Source organism: Lacerta agilis, chromosome 12 (genome assembly GCF_009819535.1).
Source record: "Lacerta agilis isolate rLacAgi1 chromosome 12, rLacAgi1.pri, whole genome shotgun sequence".
Taxonomy (NCBI): domain Eukaryota; kingdom Metazoa; phylum Chordata; class Lepidosauria; order Squamata; family Lacertidae; genus Lacerta; species Lacerta agilis.
Window position 1 is genome coordinate 26964042 of NC_046323.1, and position 20924 is coordinate 26984965.

The following is a 20924-nucleotide window of genomic DNA, read 5'->3' on the forward strand; positions in this document are numbered from 1 at the left end:
TCAAGAGCCCATTATGGTCTTACATTTGGCGTCCCTGGGTGGGCCAGGGCTCTTTGAGTGTTGGATGCTGACATGAAGGCAGGTCTGTGCCTTTTCTGGTCTGGCTTGTGGTCGCTGTAAACACTTGAAAGTTTCTGTGCACGCCAGGCTACCTTTGACTGGGAAACTGAAAGCCGTTTCTGTGGCCACTGCCTTGCCGCGAAGGAACAGACACAAGGAACAGGAGAAGGAGCAGCGCTGAAGGGCAACCCGCGGGAAGGGTAAGTAAGGAATCCCCCTGGGAGAGGGGATAGGGAAAGAAGAATTGATCATTCTTCTGGGAGGCAGGCACATAGGTTTGTACGAGTGGACCCGATCAGTCCATAAGACAACTGAAAGCCGCTCCCTAGGGTAAGGGTGGACGTCTTGGACACCCAGAAGGGAACTAGGACGTCTGAGACGTCCAGAAGGGAACCAGAGATAGGTTGGGAAGGTGGTGTGTGAGGCGCCTGTGTGGTTGTAAAGAGTGTATGAGTGGGGGACCGTAGAGGAAACCCAAAACTGAGTGTGGATCTCTGCCTTGGCAGAGACGGGACTGGCAAGTAGTGAGATTCCTGTGTGCAGGAGACTGCCCAGGCCACGAACCCCGGGTGCGAGTGTGTGTGTGCAAGCACGTTTGAAGGCGCGGGAAATGGGGGGAGGTTCTTCAACCCCACAGACCCCGCTCCAGTGCATTTTGAACAACTGGAAGTTAGCTAACAAAGGCAATGCCTATGGTATCAAGCTAGACAAGGAAAAGATGAGAAGTCTTTGTGAAGTGGATTGGCCAACACTAGACACCGGATGGCCATCTGAAGGATCCTTTGATCCTGTGAAAGTGAACCCACTGTGGGCAGCAGTAATCCAAACACGTTTGGATCAGATTCCATATGTAAATATATGGAAAGGGTGTATAGACCAGAACCCGAAGGAACAATGCAAAAAGAAGATAATGGCATGCTCTGGAGAGAAAGCACAGTTGCAAGTAGCAAGTGATCTCGACAGAACAGACTTAGACATTGTTCAGCAGACAACCCCTTATGTTCCCAGTGCTCCATTCCAACCCCCACCGAGTCAATCGCCGCGAGGCCAGGCTCCAAGGGCAGTAGAGGAACAAGGAGGAGAGACAGAGGCAACAGACCCCAAGGCAGTTCTTCAAATGCCTAAGAAAAGTGTGTATCCCACCCATGAGTTAAACCAAGAACCAGAGGATTTGCCATGTACCCCTGGCATCCATGCCAGAACCCCAGAGAACACTGCAGTAAATTACCAAAGGGCTAGGGTGATCATGAAGAGGTGGCAGGCTGCTGCAGGTGTGTCTGATGGGCTTTTGAAGCTGGCTCAGATCAAAAGTAAAGACTCTGAGGAGTATTTAACAGCCTTCCTGAGTACATATGAGCGGGCGCTAAAACAAGAGGAGCATCAGATGCTAAAAGAAGAAATGGAAAGAGTGAAAGGAATAACTTCTAAGGACCCTGAAAAGGTGATCACGTTGATCACTTCTTTGATGAAAACACTTACCCCTACTTGGGAAGATTGCCAGCAGACATTGCAAACAAACGAAGAAGTGCAGAGAGTACGTACTGAGGCTCGTCGCCTTCTGGCAGACGACAAAGTAGGCGAGGGAGAAAGATTGCTTCAATATCCCCCCACAGATCCCAACTGGGATTACAATGAGGCAGATGCCAGGCAGAAGCTCAAATCTTATAGGAGCACTTTGATCCAAGGGCTCATTAGGGATGCGCGAAAGCCCACCAATATGGCAAAAGTTTCTGAAATTATCCAGAAACCTGATGAAAATCCTGCCATGTTCCTGGAAAGACTGAAGGAGGCATTTCGAATCTGGACACCCCTAAACCCAGAGGAGGGGAATAATGAGATATTATTAAAGACTACCTTCATAGCCCAATCAACCCCAGATATCCGCAAGAAAATACTGAAGAAGGGTGGTTTAGAAGGCCATTCATTGGAGTGGACGATAGCAACTGCTCAGCGTGTATATGATAATAGAGATGAGGAAAAGGAAAGGAAACGAGAGAAGTACAGAAAGAAGAAATTGAATATGTTGGCACGGGCTATAGGGGAGAAGCAACAAGGAGAAGAGGAAATGAGGAAGGGAAGAGGACGTGCAACTGAAGGAAGAGGACGTGCAACTGAAGGAAGAGGCAGAGAGCGCGGAACTGGTTTAGGAAGAAACCAGTGTGCGTTGTGCAGGCGAGAAGGCCATTGGAAAGGGGAATGCCCGGACAGGAGAATGGGAGAAGGCTGGAACCAAGGAGGACCGAATCGAGGAAGAAGAGGAGCCAAGGAAGGAGAGGAACCAGAGGAAGAAGAGGAACCAGTGAAAGTCGCTACTCCTATCATACAGACCGATGGAATAGCGGACAAGGAGGTCCAGTACTCATGGGGCTGGCAAAGTTTTGAGAACCAGCAATAGGGAGGACCAGGTTCACTTTAGGGTTCCCCTGAACTCATGGCCCAGATGTAAATAGGGAACCAAGTGGTCAATTTTATGGAGAATTCAGTAGTTCCAGTGGCAACTACAGCAATCAGCCAGCAGTCAATCAAAGTTACAGGGGCAACAGGGACCAGTCAAGTAAAACCTTTTCTACAACCCATGGAATGCGTGATTGGGGGCGAACGCTGACCCATCAATTCCTAAATATGTCAGAGTGTCCCATCCCTTTGTTGGGTCGAGATCTTCTTACAAAGCTCCAAGCCCAAATTTCATTCTCCGATAAAAGCAGCTTTGTTCAGAATGGGAGGAGATTAGCGAAATATGAAACAGTTGAAGCAGGTCCTTTGGATCCGGGAACGTCAGCTCAGACAGCTGAATTAGTGGCCCTCACCCAAGTACTATGGTTGGCCAATGTACGAACTGTAAACATCTATACAGACTTTGAGTATGCTTTCCTCACACTAACGAGGATGAAGCTATATGGAAAGAATGTTGGTGGCTGAAATCAGATGGGCACAATGTGAAATGCCGAAACCAGCTAGCAGAACTGTTGGGAGCCGTTTGGACCCCTGAGATGATAGCCGTGAGGCACTACAAAGGGCACCAGAGAGGAAAGGAACCTGTGACCCAAGGGAATAGGGTGGCCGATGGGGCAGCAAAGAGAAGCTGAGCCTCCCTGGGCCGAAGTTTTTGTGTTTGAGGCACCTATCCAAAGCAAGATAACTGCAGTTCCAGTGCAGAATGCAGCAAATGAAGTCAGTGACCTAGGTATGGCCGAACATGCCGCACTTGGCTTACTACCAGTAAGCACAGAGAATGTTGTAGTTGAAATCAGAAACCAGTATTTCCAAAGGCAAAGGCAAAGCCAAAGCCAAGGAAAGGCAAAGGCAATGGCAAAGGCAAAGGCAAAGGCAAAGCCAAAGGCAAAGCCAAAGCCAAAGCCAAAGCCAAAGCCAAAGCCAAGGCAAAGGCAAAGGCAAAGGCAAAGGCATAGGCAAAGGCAATGGCATAGGCAAAGGCAAAGGCAATGGCAAAGGCAAAGGCAAAGGCAAAGGCAAAGGCAAAGGCAAAGGCAAAGGTAAAGGTAAATGAAAAACTTGAACCTCTCCGTGCTGAGACGGCAGAAGAAGACTTGCCCACAAGAAAGGTGGAAGTGGAGGTCTACAAGCAGAATGCAGAGACTGAGATCCATGTGTGGAGAAAAGAAACGGATGGCCGTGTCCAAAGGTGGAAATGGAGTTCCTCCCAAGGAGTGTGGAAGCTGGGACAGCAGACTTAAAGGAGTACTTGGAGCCTTTCACAAAGGCAGAAGAATCAAATGCATCTGTTTGTGTGGAGGCCATCACAGTGAAGCCAGATGTGAAGGTGGAAGCAGAAGTTCTTGCAGAGAAGGTGGATATAGAGTTTGCTGTAGAGATTGCCAAGGGAAATGGTGGAGCGAGGTTCTTGCAAAGACCAACGTCAGAGGACTCCACAAAGCAAAGAAGATGGCATCCTCTATAGAAACAGCAGAAGGTGATATTATTCTTAAGGAAAGGAAAACAGAAGCCCCCATAAAAAGGCAGCCCTCAAGGCTGGTGTGAAGGTCTTTGCAGAGAAGGAGGGCGCATAGTGGAAGTGAAATTTCCTCCTGAGAAGGTGCATAAGGAGATCTTTTCAGAACAGTCAGAAGAATTATGGAAGCGGAAGCCGCAGCCACCGTACAGCCAGGACTAAAGGAGATCCTGCAGAATGTGGAGAATGAGGTCGGTTTCAACTCTGAGGTAGAAGATACTTCAGATTCCCTTGCGACATGTGTTGAGGTAAATTCTGATAAAGCCTCTGTAATTGGTGACAGGACTGAAGCTCCTGAGCAGAGGGAAATGCAAGATGTTTATGCAGTTGTTATTGAGGGGCCTTCAATGAATGAAGTAGAAGATGATCCTGCCCTAAAAACATCAACAGAGCAAGCTGTAGCTGAGAGATCTATGGAGAGGGGAGTAGCTGAAGTCTCAGCACCTGATCAAAAGGTAGTGAATGTCATCCAAATGGATGTAGCAGATGCCAGCCATACCTTGAGATGGGCAGGCACGGAAGAAAGTTGAAGTCGATGTTCCAGAAAGTAATGAACCGAAGGATTTCACGCTTGTAACTGCAACTGAAGGATCTTTGCAGAATGACAAGGAAGATGCACTTACTTTGGGATCAAAACGCACTAAGGCCGAGTTAACAGAGGATGACACTGTGAAAAGTGAGTCAACTGTGGATCCCCCGAGAAGGAAAAAAAAAAAAAAGAGAGAAGAAGAAGAAAAGAGGTTGGAAGCATAGAGCTAGCAACTGAAGCGAAATTCACAGGAATGGTAGCAACTGCATCAGTAAAGACCAAAGGTGGAGGCACCCTCATCTCGGACTCGGGTGCTTTATCAGAGGAAGGAAAGAGTTCTGTCACAGAAGGAAGTGAAGCAGGTGCTAGTAGCAGAAAAAAAAAATCAACAGGAAAATGTACTTTGTGCAGCTCCAGTGCAGCAAGAAGTAACCACAGAAGCAATTACAGCTAGAGAAGAAACTTCAGGAGTTGAAGAAGCAGCTGAAGTATCCTGTGCTGAAGAGACAACGGAAATGGTTTCAGCTGTTTCGAGAAATGTTATAGATATTGAGCTTGATGTGCAATCACTGTCTCAGATTTTTGTCTTTGAACAGGTGGACCCAGGCTAGAACGCCTTGTGTGCTGGTGGAACCGTTGCCGCTATCGAACCAGGAGCCGAGTGTGGGTCAACATACCGCCCCATTCTGCGAGGCCTGGCGAGGGCAGCGTACTGTTCTCCTGTCTATTCCAACGACAGTGAAAGTTACCGGTACCATCCCGTGGGTCCACCGTCCGCGTGTGAAGGAAGTTGAAGCAGATTGGACAGTGATTCCTGATTATTTCTCGATGTCCGCGAGACGACAGCCCTGCTGGTGCCACACCCGGGAAGCTGGCACCTCTACGCACGGCAGAAGAAACTGGGAAACATCAGCAGCTGAACGGTATCAGGACAGTTGGACAGCAGGACAGTGCTACCATTGGTTTGTCCAACCAGTCAAGGCAGGGCCTATAGGGCCACTGGGGAACAGGAGTGGGTCCATAGACCGTTCCTCCTAATCCGGAAGGTGGGCATCACACACGAAGTGTATTGCTTTACAGGAATCGCTATAGCCACAGGGGCCAAGTGATATACCAGAACCATCTGAGTCAGGAATTGGAAAGGAGGTGTGTACGGTGCAAGTCAGTTTTCTCTCGTCAATAAATGGAAGGGTCATTCCCTCAGGTGGAGGTTCCAGGAACCCAGGGTCAGGAAGAAACAGTAGTTAAGCTGCTTGGAATACTTCCAACAGCAGGAAATCTTCCTGTGGTACGTGTGGCCTATACGTTGATCCCCAAAGGTGGAGAGCAGAGAAATGATGCCCCACGAGAACACCACGCAAAGAGAGAATACACTGAGTTTTCTAGGTGTTAGCATCATGTTAACTATACTTTACATGGTGGTGGTATTTCTTTTCCTATTGAGGCACCTACAGGAGCGTAGGTTGCGGGGAGGGACCCGAAGGGAAATTGCTTGGTACGCATGTCAGGCCCCATAGATGCAAAAGGTGAAAAATGCCTTTGATACCCATCCCATTGAACCTGACTGCTTTAAAATACGAACATGCATACCATTGCGGGAAGAGTTAATGATGTTACTACCCCTATAAATGGAGAGAAGATGCTACATGATAGTGGCTCACAATTGGTCTCCATGGCCGAGGACCATATCTGTTTGTTATTTTGTTATCAATTTACATGGCCCCTTGTTTAGCCCAATGTGTCCAAAAGTGTATTCCTGATTCTGAGAAAAGGATAACTGATCCCCAAAAAATGACCCTGTATCGCAGTTTGGCTCAGGAGGATTCGTCAGACGAACTCGTACTGTGAAGTCCGAGTTGTCTGAAGAGAAAAGGAGGGAATGAAGGGGACAGGTCAAATAGCTAAATATCCCATATTGATTATAAATGCCTTAATTGCTTTCTAAGCTTGTTTATTTGTGTATCATTCACAGCATTTGTGCATTAATATATTTTCTGTATTTTTGTAATATTAAGAGAGACAAAGGAATGTGCCTAATGTTGCTTCTTCAACTATTTCTGGGAAATCAGCCAAAACTAGCCAGCAGCTTCAAGGTTTTTGATAACGGTGTACGGTCTGGAATTAAACAATGGCCTGTTAATACAGAAATAGCACCTTGGCTGTTACCATAGAAACACCATCACGAGAGAGGGGGACGGAAAGCCCATTTTAAGGAATGTGCCGTTAATTGTGGTTAGCCTTTAATGGGCTTAAGAGCTGGTCTTGTTGATTGATCATACTGGAGGCATCAGGCTTGTTGGAGTTGTGTATCCATTACATGTATTGGTATGTATTGATTTATATTTGTGTATTGTTCCTATGGGTCTTTGGGAGAGGGGCAGCTCTGAGTTGTGTGAGCAAGGGGGGCTCTCAGCCTTGGACGGGATGTATGCGCTTTCTGAGCAGACAGGAGGAATGCAGCTGGAGTTGGCTCCTGCCAACTGTATTAATATTGTATTCAGTCCATTAAGATGTAAGGTATTTCCTAGTTAGTAGACTCATCCCCCTGCATGGGTATTATTGATTTATGCTTTTGTATTTCCTATCTAATGCAACAAGTATTATTGCCGGTTAACTGAAGTTATGCTTTCTTGCTGATTAGGCACACACACATGCCCTATGAATAGGTTTAACCTTCAGCATACAATAGCGGATCTGTGTGCTCACAAGCTAGGTGATGTTGCTATATTTCTGGGAAGCCTGCCAAGTACATTCAAAGCTCGCCAGGTACACATTCCCAGACTGGGGAGAGCGAGTTGGGGAGGCTTTGGGAGGTTGTACTCCTAAGGAACATGTGAACCTTGAGCCAATTTTCGGTTTCTATTTTCGGTTTCTGTATTGTCTTTATAAGCAGTACGCGCCAGTCTCTCAGTGCTCAGTCCAACTTTTGGATTGTGCCTTTTGCTTTACATATGTAACTCAAAATAAATCCTGCTGAACCCTGCATGGTGTTTTGCCTCTTCGTGTTCCTGAATCCACCGCTCAAGAGCTCAAGAGCCCATTATGGTCTTACACCCTTGCTACCTAAGATTCCTGCGCTGCAGAGGGTTGGCCTAGATACCTCTCAGGGTCCTTCTAACTCTACAATTCTATGATCTGTAAAGAGGCTAGGAAAGTCTGCTTATGTCCTCCTTTGTACAACTGCCTTGCAAAGTAGGGCAGTTGTGTCCCAAACCATATGGCAATCACTGCTACCACCCTCTTCCCCATAACACTCCCCAGAGGGGAGGAAATTCTGGGAAGGGGGGGGGAGTCAAAGTGGAGCATGCCCTGCACTTCTCAGCCAAATTCTCCACATAATTTATCAGAAACAACATACCCTCCAACATTTCTCCGATGAAAATAGGGATGTTCTGTAGTATGCAACTGGCTTCCCCACCCTGGAGGTTCAACACAACCTGCCCTACTCCCTGTGAAATGATAGGCTACTGCTTTTTACATTTCTTGCTCTGCTCACTCTTGCCTCTGGTTCTACCCACTCCCAGCAGGCATTCCTTGGAAGGTTGCCCAGAAAGGAACCTTGGTCCGCAGCTGGAAAAGGTTGTTCAGGTACCATACACTGGGCATCACATATTCCTCTGCGCAACCCGCCAAGAAGTAAAAGTGACAGCTGAAAATTAAAGCATGGCACTTGGTTAATTTAATGTGGTTGTTAACCAGTGTCTACCTAATAAGTGCATGCAGTGCTCTTTAAATCATAACTAACTTTTGGTACAGTGGTACCTTGGTTTTTGAACAGCTTAGTTCCCAAACAACTTGGAACGCTGCAAACCTGGAAGTGGGTGTTCTGGTTTTTGAACTTTGCCTCGGAAGCCGAACGTGCTCCTGAGCTTCCGTTTTCACTGTTGCTCTGCTCATTTGATCCCCCGCATAGTAATTGAGGCATTTTTCCTCCTGTTTCTGCCCTTGCACCGCTCATTTGAGTCATCCCCTCATCATAATTTAAGCATCTTTTCTCCCATGTCTGCCCTTGTGCCGCTTCCCATCGTAATTAAAACCTTCCGTTTCTGATTGCAGTGTTCTGGGGTGATATTTGATGCTTTTGTTTTTGCTATTTTTTGCGTTTTTGTTTGTGTGGCTTTTTCATTTTTGTGTCTGTGGATTGTTTTTCGTTTTATGATTGATTGATGGTGTGACTGTGGAAATGGATAAAAGCCCCCCCCCATCCAAACAATGACTATCATCAGTGCAGGTAAGGGAAAAAATAATTTTAATTTTTAACATCTGCAATACAGTCCTTTTTTTAATACAGTCTTATTTATTTTATAGTACAGAACATTAATTATTGCTTTCATTTCATGGATCAATGGTCTTGTTAGATAGTAAAATTCATGTTGAATTGCTGTTTTAGGGGTTGTTTTTAAAAGTCTGGAAAGGACTAATCCGTTTTGCATTACTTTCTATGGGAAAGTGCGATTTGGTTTTGGAACGCTTTGGTTTTGGAACGGACTTCCGGAATGGATTAAGTTTGAGAACCAAGGTACCACTGTATATGAATACATGTTATTATCAAACTATAGTTTATAGGTTGTATCCAATGTTAGTCATACTCAGATATGTCTACTCTGAGTAGAACTCCCATGTGGATGTCCTATTTTATTTATTCAATGATTTTTTGCAATTAAAAAAAGCTAAAGAAAGGAAATATAGTTCTTGATTGTGCATTGAAGAGAATGTTGAGGGATAGCTCAGTTGGCAGAGCATGAGACGCTTAATCTCAGGGCCATGGGTTCAAGCCCCTCGGTGGGTGAAAGATTCCTGCATTGCAGGGGGTTGGACTAGGTGATCCTTGTGGTCCCTTCCAACTCTACAGTTCCATACTGTGCCTTTCCCTTGTCCGTGATCACCTTCAGTCAGAGATTGTTTCATTATTATTTTTAAAGAGCTTTTAAAAATGGGGTCATTGAAAGTCTCTTTTTAAATGGGAGAAATGTTCCATAGGCCTGGAAGCTTTGTCAATTCTAGCTGTTATTCTTGCCAAAAGGAGTGTACCGCAATACCATCATTAGTTTTCTGTTTTGTTTTGTTTTAATGTCCCTGTGATGCCTTCGGATCCAGCACTGGTGGCAAACTTCAGTGACATAAAAAAGGAAAGCTAGCTGTTGTCCCTGGTGCCAGGTATTCTCAAGCCAAGAGCAGCAACCTTGGGAACTTAGCCAAGCAGCCTTTTGATACTCAGAACTTCAACAATGTGTTGGCTGCCACATGTGATCTCTGGGAAAGAGGCTGCAACTAGAGTTTGTTTCCAGCTGGCTTTGCCAGGAGCCAGAGAAGGCGTTGACAGCCGAGAGATGGCAGGCCGCAAGCGCTCAGCAAGCCTGCCTTGCCACACAGATGTTGTCTTAATATAAACCATTGTGAGGCAGGAGTTACAGATTTGGGGATGGGCTTGGGAGGCACAGTTTCAGGTCTCTACAATACAATGCTCATGCAGCAACCTTGAAACAAGTCGCAAACTGTCAGGCTGGCCTTCACCACAGAGTCATGGTAAGGCTCACGTCCCCAATCTGAAGAAGTGTGCATGCACACGAAAGCTCATACCAGGAACAAACTCAGTTGGTCTCTAAGGTGCTACTAGAAAGAATTTTCGATTTTGTTTTGACTATGGCAGACCAACACGGCTACCCACCTGTAACTGTCCCCAATCCTAGTTTTCTTGACAAAAAGGTGGGGTTAGAATGTAATGCGTGTGCATTTACACTGACTAGCCTTTCAGACCAGGGACAGTCCCAGATTTACAGAATCCGTCCCGGTTTCTGATTTGATCCTGGAATGTCCCTCTTCTTAGAACGTCCCTCTTTTGATCGGATAAATGTTGGAAGGTATAGAATTATGTGACACCCAGCGGCATAGCTAGCCCCTCAAGTGCCTGGTGTGGGGGCATCTCCTGCAGCCGAGGGTGGGGCGATCCGCCCATGGGGGGCGGGATGAGCCTCTCCGACGCTTGGAGCCTCTCCGCTGCCTCCCCCTCAGCTGTAGGGCGGCTGATGGAGAGGCAGTAGGTAGGCACAAGTCCCACGCTGCCGTTTCAGGTGATGCGGAACCTGCAGGTGCCTAAGCCACCACGTCACTCCTAAAAAGTTTTGTGAGCCCAATTTATTTTTTATTTTTTTAAAAAACCCTCATTTTGTTAAAAAAAAAAAAACCCCAAAAAAACCCCAGTGATGACACCCAGGTTGGACCGCACCCCCTCTGCACCCTCCTTCCTCCGCCACTGGCGACATCCCAAGCCAACTATACAACCTTTAGAAGACATCTGAAGGCAGCCCTGTATAGGGAAGTCTTTGAATGTTGAATGTTTTATTATGTTTTTATATATGTTGGAAGCCTCCCAGAGTGGCTGGGGCAACCCAGTCACATGGAAGGGGTATAAATAATGAAAACATGACGGTGACGATGACGACGGTGATGATGATGATGATGACAATGGAATGACCTACCAAGCCAGACAATTGATCCATTTAGTTCAGTATTGTCTGCACTGACCAGAAGTAGCTCTCCAGGGTTTCAGGAAGGGGACACACCCCATCCTGCTTGGAAATGCTAGGGATTATATCTGGGACTTTCTGCATGCAAAACAGGCCATTCCTATTATGGAAGTGTTTGTGTGAAGCAATGTACGCTTCTTGACTTGTGCAGCTCAATTGCTACATACACAAGTGCACAGATTGTGCCTTCGTTGGATGTGATGTGTGGGCACCCTTGGATCATGTCCTTGGTGGGGAGGTGGTGGGCAGGACAGAATAAAGTAAAGCACAGATCCTTGGAATATCTTGCTTATCCCCGTGTGGCCGCGTGATCAAAGCACTGACCGGAACCTGAGCGTCCCATACAATAAAGACCTCCGAAACTTGGCAGGCTTCTTTCAGGCGTCTGGGAAGCAACAGGCTGCTGCTGCTGAGATTTCCTTCCTGATCCAAGTGACACTTCTGTGAGGAAGAAAACATTTTGAAATGCAAAGCAAAGGCTATGAATCATCAGGAATGGGATTTCACCAGCCTCCTGTTAGAGCAAAAACAAATATGATTGCCTCAGAATCAAATCAGAGCCAACTATAAGAAGGTGGCGGCAGGGGTCATTTCTAATTTTTTAATATTTCTTAAGTGTAGCTGTGTTTCTTCAGACTACAAGTTCATTACAGGTATAGAAGCAAATGTATTGATAAGTGATGGTGTATTGATAGTGGACTACCTTCACGGTCAGAGGCAGCAATGGTTCTGGATACCAGTTTCTGGAAACTTCAGGAAGGGTGAGTGTCCTTGTGCTCAGCTCCTGTTTGTGGGCTTCCCACAAGCATCTGGTTGGCCGCTGAGGGAAGAAGATGCTGGACCAGATGGGCCACTGACCTGATCCAGAAGGCTTTTCTCATGTGAGCCATGGATGTGGTGTTGCGTTCAGTCCGGGGTGGCCATGTGTCCTACACTACAAATGACAGCCCTCTGTTTGAAAGAGTCTCCTGTTTGAAGGGCTGGTCTGTTTAAACATAAAGAAGCTAAATCTGCAGTCCTGACCCCATTTACCTGGGAATAAGCCCTGTTGAATTCAATGGGACTTGCTTATTGAATGCTAAGGATTGTGTTGGAAGACAAGACAGGAGGGTTCCTGAAGCTGCCCATTTGGTACCTGGACAGCACACAGAGCAGGCACACAGATCACCTAGCTGCATTTCTATTTAAACAATGGTTATTTGTTTTAAAATTTGCCTCCATGCAACTTTGCATATATAGATGTGTGACCTCTTTTTGGGGGGGGGGGGTGGGGGGATGCATAAGTTGCCACTGTAATTCAAGCCAAGTGAATCAACTTTGTGGTGTCCCCTTTTGTACATTCCGGCATCTCCTCTCCCTGGATTGGATCCAGAGCAACGGCTTGTTCACACACACACACTACACTGAATACAGGTACGAGCTGTCCCTAGGCATGTACAAATGCTTGTCTGAAACAGTGTGCACTTGTTGATTTGCACAGCTCCATCATAGTGTACGCAGGTACACAGACTATACACTTGTTGAACATTGTTTGTGAATAACTGTATGAGTGTCCAGATCAGTTACCTGTGCAGAATGTAGTGTCCACTGTGTGAGCACTCCTCAAATCATCCACACTGAGGTCCCATGAAATCAATATGAAAGTATACACAGGCTTAAGTGTGACTGATTTGCTCTGGATCCAGCCCCCTCTCAGCTAGCAAGCCTTCCAAGTAGCTGTATATGAACTTGTTGAGTTATCAGCACCAAGTTGAGCCTATCAGGATTCAGCAGGCACACTAAGGCATGAAGAGCTCTAACCAGAATTCCCTCCCTCTCTTCCTCCCCTGCAAGGAACCCTTGGAATCGTGGTCCTGTGAAGACAACTGGTTATCTCTAATCAAATAATATCCACCTTTCCTTAGAACATATCTGATGATCATCAAGGATGATGCCTTCTTCTGGATTTTACTTCCAATTCATGCTTTAAGATCATGCTTCTGTCAAACCCCACTTATTGGAACCAGAACTTCCTCTGATCATAAAATCGCAGAGAGTTTTAGAATAATCTTTCCGAGCCAATCCTTTTAACACTGCCAGAATCGGCGACAGCTTTGTATGCTGTCTGAAAGGGCGCCAAGCCGGGAATTAACTGTGTTTTGTCCGCACGCTGGTCCACAATGAACCTTGGAAGGTCCCAGTGGTGGAGCACTTTATATTCATTAAGTACACTTTTATCCAGCCCTTCATCTTACAATTTCAGAGCAAGCTACAATTCAGTTTAAACAGAACGATTGAGAGTAGATAATAACACCCCTGAAGTCAATCTTAAGAGCAGTCATAAAATGCCCCATGGAGTTGCACTTATCCTCAGAACAACCTGATTAGTCAACTAATCCTAACATCCCAAAACATAGGTTGCATAAACGTTTCCAGGTTTCACCTCAATATCACATATCTGGTTGCGAAAGATCCCTGTCCAAAACCCTGGAGAGATGTTGCCAAACAATGGCAATATTAAACTACCAGTAAATGGGCCAATGGTCTGATTCATTGTCAGACAGTTCCCCTTGTTCCTGTGTGTCCAAAGCTGTCCACACAGATCACAGTATCCTTCGCTGCAGATGCCTATGACTGCATGTGCTGTATCGGTGCTGGCATTATGATCACATTGCACTGTCAAAGGAGGAGTGTTGGTACAAGGTCTGCCAGAGTGCCACATCACTCATGGTTCAATGTACCATGCTGTCTGCCCCAACACCCCTCTTCCTGCATCAGCCTTCTGGCTATTGATAGACCAGACAAGGCCCCTGAAAATTGCCCAGGAGAATGCGACTCAAATAGCTACTTACGTTATGAAAATCAACACATAGCGGTTTTATTCCTTAACAATGTGATCCTCTCAAAAAAAAGCTCGCAGTTTGGAAGTAGCCTCATCCAAAAGCACTTATTTCTGGCTTCCTAAGTAAACATGGCCAATCTGAGTCAAAATGGTGAAGTGTCATTAGCAACCACATTCTGGGAAAAACCTGGGATTTGTGGACTTCAGAATATCTGTAAGTATAGCACTGTCTACAAGTGCCATTTAAGTGAAGCCCAGTTCAGAATTATATCCCACACTCCATTCTCAAGCCAGAGATGCAAACCCAATTCAATTGTGTCTGTAAAGATGGCAATTATACCTGGGGGAGGGCATGTTTCAGAGGAACACAAAGGGTGTAAAAAGTCTGTTTTGCTATTATTTAAATCAGGGGTGACCAACCTAGTGCCCCCTAGTGTTGCTGGACTACAACTCCCATCATACTGTGCTGTCTGAGGCTGATGGGAGTTGGAGTCTGCCAGCTTCTGGGGGGCCACAGCTTAGCTATCCCTGTATCTCAGGCTTGTTCTGTATACAGAACTGCAGATACATTTAGCTAGAGAATGAAAAGGTAAGAAATACACCATGTTTCAATAGTAGATTTTATTAATTCCATAAATGACAGGGGTTTTTTTATTATAGGGGATTACAAAGAGTACAAAAAAGCCACCCCAGTACACCTTATCTCTTGTGTGCTCCATTCTGAAGTTGTCATCAATGCATAGCTTTTAGCTTGATATATGTGGGAACAGGACTGATACTAAAATGGCGTCCGAGGCTGGACTTAACTCAAGCCATTAGCAGGTTTAGAACCATTGTAAATATTGCAATAAGGGGAGGGGCAGCATCTGCAAATTGCTACAGTGGTGATAGCGCAGCAAAGCAGCAATTGCATGCACATGAAGCCAATTGCTAAGATGTGTGCAGGGCGAGTTAATCACTGGTGGTCAGTGGAACATAACATTGGTTCCCCAACAGAGATAGCAATGGTGTAGGCAGGCTGATAAAATGTGCTATGGAGGCTGGTGTAAAACGCTAAGCGCAAGATCTCCACAGACTTCAGGAACTCTGGGAAGAGGACATGAGCAATGGGCATAGCACTCTCCTTGGTCATTCCTATCTCCAGCTCCACGCCTGTATAATTGACACCCTTGCAGAAGATATCCTCTTGCTTGTAGAAATGCACAGTTTCCAGAGGTTCTAAGTCAGGAAGGCTGGTGACGGAGGCAATTTTGTCGATCAGATGGACTGCCTTTTTGAATTGCTCCTTGGTGGGAGGGAGTATCCTGTCCCTCCTCTCTCGGCGGAAGAGGATCTTGCCTTCGTTCTGAGAGATGGGAAGTTTGCAAATCTCCACCAGGGAGGAATTGGTCTCAGAGTACTCCCATACACACTTATTCTGGGCCCTGCGTCCACAGTGATCCCAGAGGCCTTCGTCATTATCCATGTGGCATCGGTACCCATTGGTTCCGTATTTTGCACAACGGTAGTTGTTGTGGCAGGGCAAACCAGTGGGGGTCACATCGTGGAACGGAGAGCAACGTTGCCTACCATGGCCTGTATCGCAGTGAAAACCCTCTTTAGTTGCTCGGCATCTATCAAAACACATTTTGTTGTCCTGAGCATATTCGGCAAAGCCCTTCTCGCTGATCAATCCACAGTAGTTCCATTTTCCATTTTTTAAGTAGCAGTAGTGGTAGGAGCCCCCCCAGAGATCACACACTGTGGCACATTTTTCACCTGTGCTTCCCAGGCCTTCTTCTAAGGAACAGTAGTCCCAGTTTTTCCCGTTGCCACCACTTTGCTTGCACCAGGTATAATCATAGCCGTGAAAGTCACAAGCGTTGGTACATATCCCCTCAGAGCTTGTATGGTGAACAACAATTTGGGATAGAGTGGAAGGCAGAACAGAAAAGAAAAAGAGTAAAGTCACAGGAACACCCATGATGTTCTTCAGACTCTAAAATGAAAAGGCAAAAAATTAAAGTACCGGTAACTGTATGCATCCAATATCATGTTACATCTCTGTAGGGTTCCCCGCCCCACCCGTCTTTTATGCCTGTCTATTTCATTACAAATCCATATCCTCCAACATTTCTCCAATAAAAATAGGGATGTCCTATTCAATGATGATGATGATGAAGGTTGTATAGTTACTCATCTCCTTGGCTTGGGAGTCACATAACTCCATACCCTCCAACATTTCTCTGATGAAAAGAGGGATTTCCTAAGGAAAAGAGGGACATTCCGGGATCAAATCAGAAACCAGGACAGCTTCTGTAAATCCGGGACTGTCCCTGGAAAATAGGGACACTTGGAGGGTCTGCAAATCTCCTCTATTAAGTTTCTTTTGTAATGCTTTATACTGCTTACACCTTAAAGAAGCATAGCATTACAACATTTTTGTCATGAACCATCCTGAGAATGTTATGAAAGGATGGTCTATATAAAGGTGTTATATAAATATTAATCAATCAATGACTTGAAATGCACTCGCAGCAGAAAAACTTAACAGGGAGACCTCATTGGCAGAGCTATCAACCTTCCTTTTTTTCTTTTCTTTTTTTGCATTGGGAAACGGCCATAGCTGTCAACTTTCCCTTTTTTGCAATGGGAAACGGCACTGGAATAAGGGAATTTCCCGCAAAAAAAGGGGAACATTGACAGCTATGCTCATTGGAGACATTGCCTAATATCAGAGTCAAACGGCACCAGCTATTTCTGGGTTATATCCAGGGGAAAACAGCTGCTGCTGTCATACGCTGTCTTGCACTGTCCATATCTAAGGCTTTTCGGACAGCAGGGGCAATAACCCTCCTGGAGGCTCCATAGGAGCAATGGATTGCCCCATACCACAAACCTTTCTTCTTGCTGCAGATGGGAGCAGCAGCAGAGGAAGATGTAGAATAAGCCTAACACAGCCTTCTCCAATCTGATGCTCTCCAAAGATTTTGACTAAAACTCCCATCAGTCTCAGCCAGCATGGCCAATGATCTGGGACGATGGAAGTCATTGCTGAACAACACCCGGAGAACACCAGCTGACCCAAGAACCAAAACATATGCACATACTTAAGAGTGTAAGATCCTTCCAAGAAATGATCTCAGGGCCCAGGAAATTTGAACTTGGGTTGGAATGCTTTCTCTCACAAGAGTCTACCCAACCAATACAGCTGGGGCAGCCAACATAGTGCCTTCAGGATGATCAGCCCAGCCATCATGGCCAGGAATGATGAGAGCTGGAATTCAGCAAAATCTGGAGAGCAAGCACCATGCTGGCTGCCACTGCTTTGCAATCTTCATCAGAGGTCCTACTTCACATCCAATTTCCAACAGAAGACCATTTGGCTGAGACATGGGGCAGGGCCTTTTCAGTTGTGGCACCCAGGCTATTGAGCTCTCTAGGATGTCCCTTTGGCCTTCTCTTCATTGCCATCTCAGCACGCTGCCAAACCTGTTCTTCTTCCTCCAGGACTTTGGTATAATTTCTGTCCTCCACCCTGTCCTGTGAGTTTATTACTGAACTCATGGTTTATAGCTGTTTTTATTAATATTATTTACTCATCTCTTTTATTAACACCCTCTTCAGTACTCTAACCATTGCAGCATCCTTCTCTTTAGTTTTGTGAACCATGTGATTAACATGATCACCGAGAGTTAATGCTCAGCGAATCCATGATGATTATGGACTTGAATCTAGGTCTCGTACGTCAAATGTGACCCTTTGGAAATCACTGGTTCCAACAATGAATAGCAATGAGATAAATTAGCTGTGTTACAGACAGTGATTTCAGAAAAGCTGATTCATCAATGAATTCCTTGGGGAGGGGAGTAAAGTGCAGTCAGTCAACCAATAGGTTTCCAAATTAAACAGAAGACTATGGAATTCCTTACCACAGTCTAAGCATCTTCCAGGAAAAGCAAATATATATATATTTTTAAAAAGCATAAGCATGGAAGGCAAGGGAGTCCAGTCTGTCATTCCTGGAGTTCCTACAGGCACCATCAATGATATCTATGTAGCCACATTGCACATAGGACATGAAATAGCAAGGCACAATAACTGGGGAAAGGACCATGTTTTCCTACAAATAATGGGTTGTATGCAATATTAGTCCTACTCAGAGCAGACCCATTGAAATGAAGGTGCGTGACTGACGTAGGTCCATTCATTTCATTGTGTCTGCTCTGAGTGGAATTTAGTTGAATCCAAACCCCCCCCCCAAAAAAAAAAATTTGTAGTGCTGGAAGTATGCAATTTCTTTGCAATATAGGAATCTTCCTTAAAGGAAGATATCTGGATTGCCCAGAACAACTTAATAACTGCACTTTTTATCATGGGGGCAGGAGGGATGACTAAATCTCTCCCATTCAGAGTCTCATGCTTTGCATTTGTTCTGAATTTTACCAAAACACGAAAAAACTCTGAAACCCACTCAGTGGTGGTGCTGGTGGGAGCAGAATGTTTGCTGCTTTAAAACTTTCCCTTCCCTTCCCTTATGCACACAGGTTATATCTAATATTACTCAAACTCAGAGTAGACCCATTGAAAATAATGGACCTAAGTTGCCATGTCCATTAATTTCTACTCTGTGTAATACTGGATACAACCCACATTACATAATGTCCCTTAAAGACTATTGTCCAGCACGTCAAATTTTGACAGTGGGAAGACTTTATAAGTCTTAGCCAGCATCTCTTCACAATAAAGTTGTGGTATAGATTGCTCCAATGCCCATTTTATACCCGGGGAACAGATCCTGGGAAAGTTAAATTGTTCCAATGTGTTCAAGCAGGTTCAAGGTTGAATAAGTTGTTTTCTACCCATGTTTTTTAAGTTTAAAGTCCAAGTGGTCAAACTGACCCAGCCCTTTCCCAATTCTGCTGAAATCCTTTCCAATTCTGACCAGTGGTGCTCCTTGGTAGGCACTGAATTGATCAGTAGCAGACCAGTCATATGTAAGCATGGGGCAAATCTATCAAATTCACACTTCAAAAGCAGTATGGAAAATGAAACGCAGCTATCTTTTGAAATTCACACATATCCAAATTTTGCAAAGCAGTTCTCCGACTAAAGAAAGTTTACAAAAATGCATACATTTGGGGAACTCACTTGCAAAAAAGAAATGTGTACATTAGTCAAAGCTGCATACCAACATGTGATTATTTGGAGAAATTCATGTCAAAATATGGATTAATTTTCATGAGGATTTTTTTTTTTTAAAAAAAATCATATTGCTGCAGAAATGAGGAGAATTGATTAGCAAAATGAGACATGGAAAGTACCAAGCTGACAGATTCTTCCATCCCTAGTCATACAGAAAGCTCACACCATCAATAAGTTAAATTCTGCCCGGCTAATGAAGAAACTGCTGGAAGCATTTCAGATAAAACCATACAGGAATAGGAAAACACAGATATGCACCATGGCATTTTAATTCAACAGGCCCATTTCTGGGGATAATCGTTCAAACTAAGAATGGCTATTTCCGCAGTTACAATCCTGCTAACTGCACTTGGAGTGCAAAAAGAAAAAGAAACCCAATAAAGCAGAAATCAATAGGGGGAAAATTGTTAAAACATTTCCCACAGAACTACAGAGCTGTGGTGATGGAGGAAACACTCAGAATTATATCGTCCCAAACACCACCAGCAAAACAAGATACGTATATCAGACTAAAACTGCAACTGGACCAATAATATATACAGCCCAATCCTCTTTCAACAAACCTTGTGCTTACTCAGAAGAAAGCCCGACTGATGTCAATGGGACTTGCAGCATGTTCCTAACCATGTCTCCTCAGAGGTATGTTATGTTGAATTCGGCTTACTCCCTAGTAATGGAGGTTAGGCTTGCAGCCTTACTTTCAAGTCTGCTTGTCCAGGACTTGCCCCCCCCCCAAAAAAAAATTGCTTTCCCTCATCCCCATTGCATATTCCTTCTGTTCCTGAGAAGCGAAACATCCCTCATTGTCCTCCTCATTGTGTTTCTAACCCAATAAGCAGTTTAGTTTTGCCTTGAAATGGGCATAAAACGAAGCTCAAAAACAGGACTTTCTGAGTTTCATTTCTGAAGGAAAGAAACCTGACCAATGCAATAAATCATCATCATTATCCTTGTCCCACTCCTATTTATCATTATTGGCCAGAACTCTGCTGAACAAGTTGTCTCAGGTACTTACTTTGGTCCTCTCTAAAGTTTCTCCTTGCTCGCTAGCTCTCTGCTGAACCCCCAGGAGCAATGATGAACAAGCAATACTTTTTGCTGTTTATATGCTGAGGAAATTCAAGCCTTTGACCTAATTCAAAGCCAAAAAAAAAAAAAAAAATGGGGAGGGAGAAACGAAAGGAAAACCTTACATGAGGCAGCTTGGACACAGATAGAAAACTTATCTCCAGCTCTCCAACTCTTTGTCTATCTTGAACAGATATCCAGGCAAGGGGTTGATGGACTGGAGTAAATGGTACAAAAAGTTTATCCCTACCCGCTTCCCCTGCTAAACTTTACCCTAACCCTCCCTAACACCCTCAGTTCTCCGAAGAAGTTGGAACTTACCTCAGTTCTCTTGCAGGCTGGTTGCCATTATTTGAGAGATTTTATTTTTCTGCATCTGTTCAACAATTATGTGCAATTATTTACTATACCTAAATTAAACTGGCTCAGTTTTCATTGAATTTATACTTTCCTAACTACCGGTAAGCCCCAAGTTTGTGCCCACACAACCAGGTCTTTACCCTCAATGGAAGTTGTATTTTTCGGACTTCCGGCGGCGACGCAATGGCGGAGCGGTCGTGGGTTGCCTCGGCTGCGAGGCGACCCAGCCCGTCCCGGGGGTTGGAGCCCCGCTACCGCTAAGCGGGGCTCCGATGGGGTGCGGGAAGAGCGTCCCGCACCCTGGGCTCCCCGGCTATGCCCACTATGGCTCCGAACCCTTCCCTCGCTCCCCCTGTAAAGGGGGAGTGGGGGTGAAGGGAAAACGGAGCCGGGCTTCAGGGGACA

The 20924-nt window shown here is 45.2% G+C and overlaps 1 protein-coding gene across 1 annotated transcript; it reads right to left on the reverse strand.

Moving 5' to 3' along the window:
* Positions 1–14560: 14560 nt before the first annotated feature.
* LOC117055866 lies at positions 14561–20186 on the reverse strand. Its single transcript, XM_033165767.1, has 2 exons — positions 20107–20186; positions 14561–15885 (listed from the first exon to the last, which is right to left on the reverse strand). Exon 2 carries the CDS (start codon positions 15868–15870, stop codon positions 14863–14865), a length of 1008 nt encoding a protein of 335 aa, XP_033021658.1. The 5' UTR covers positions 15871–15885; positions 20107–20186; the 3' UTR covers positions 14561–14862.
* Between the last annotated feature and the right edge of the window lie 738 nt (positions 20187–20924).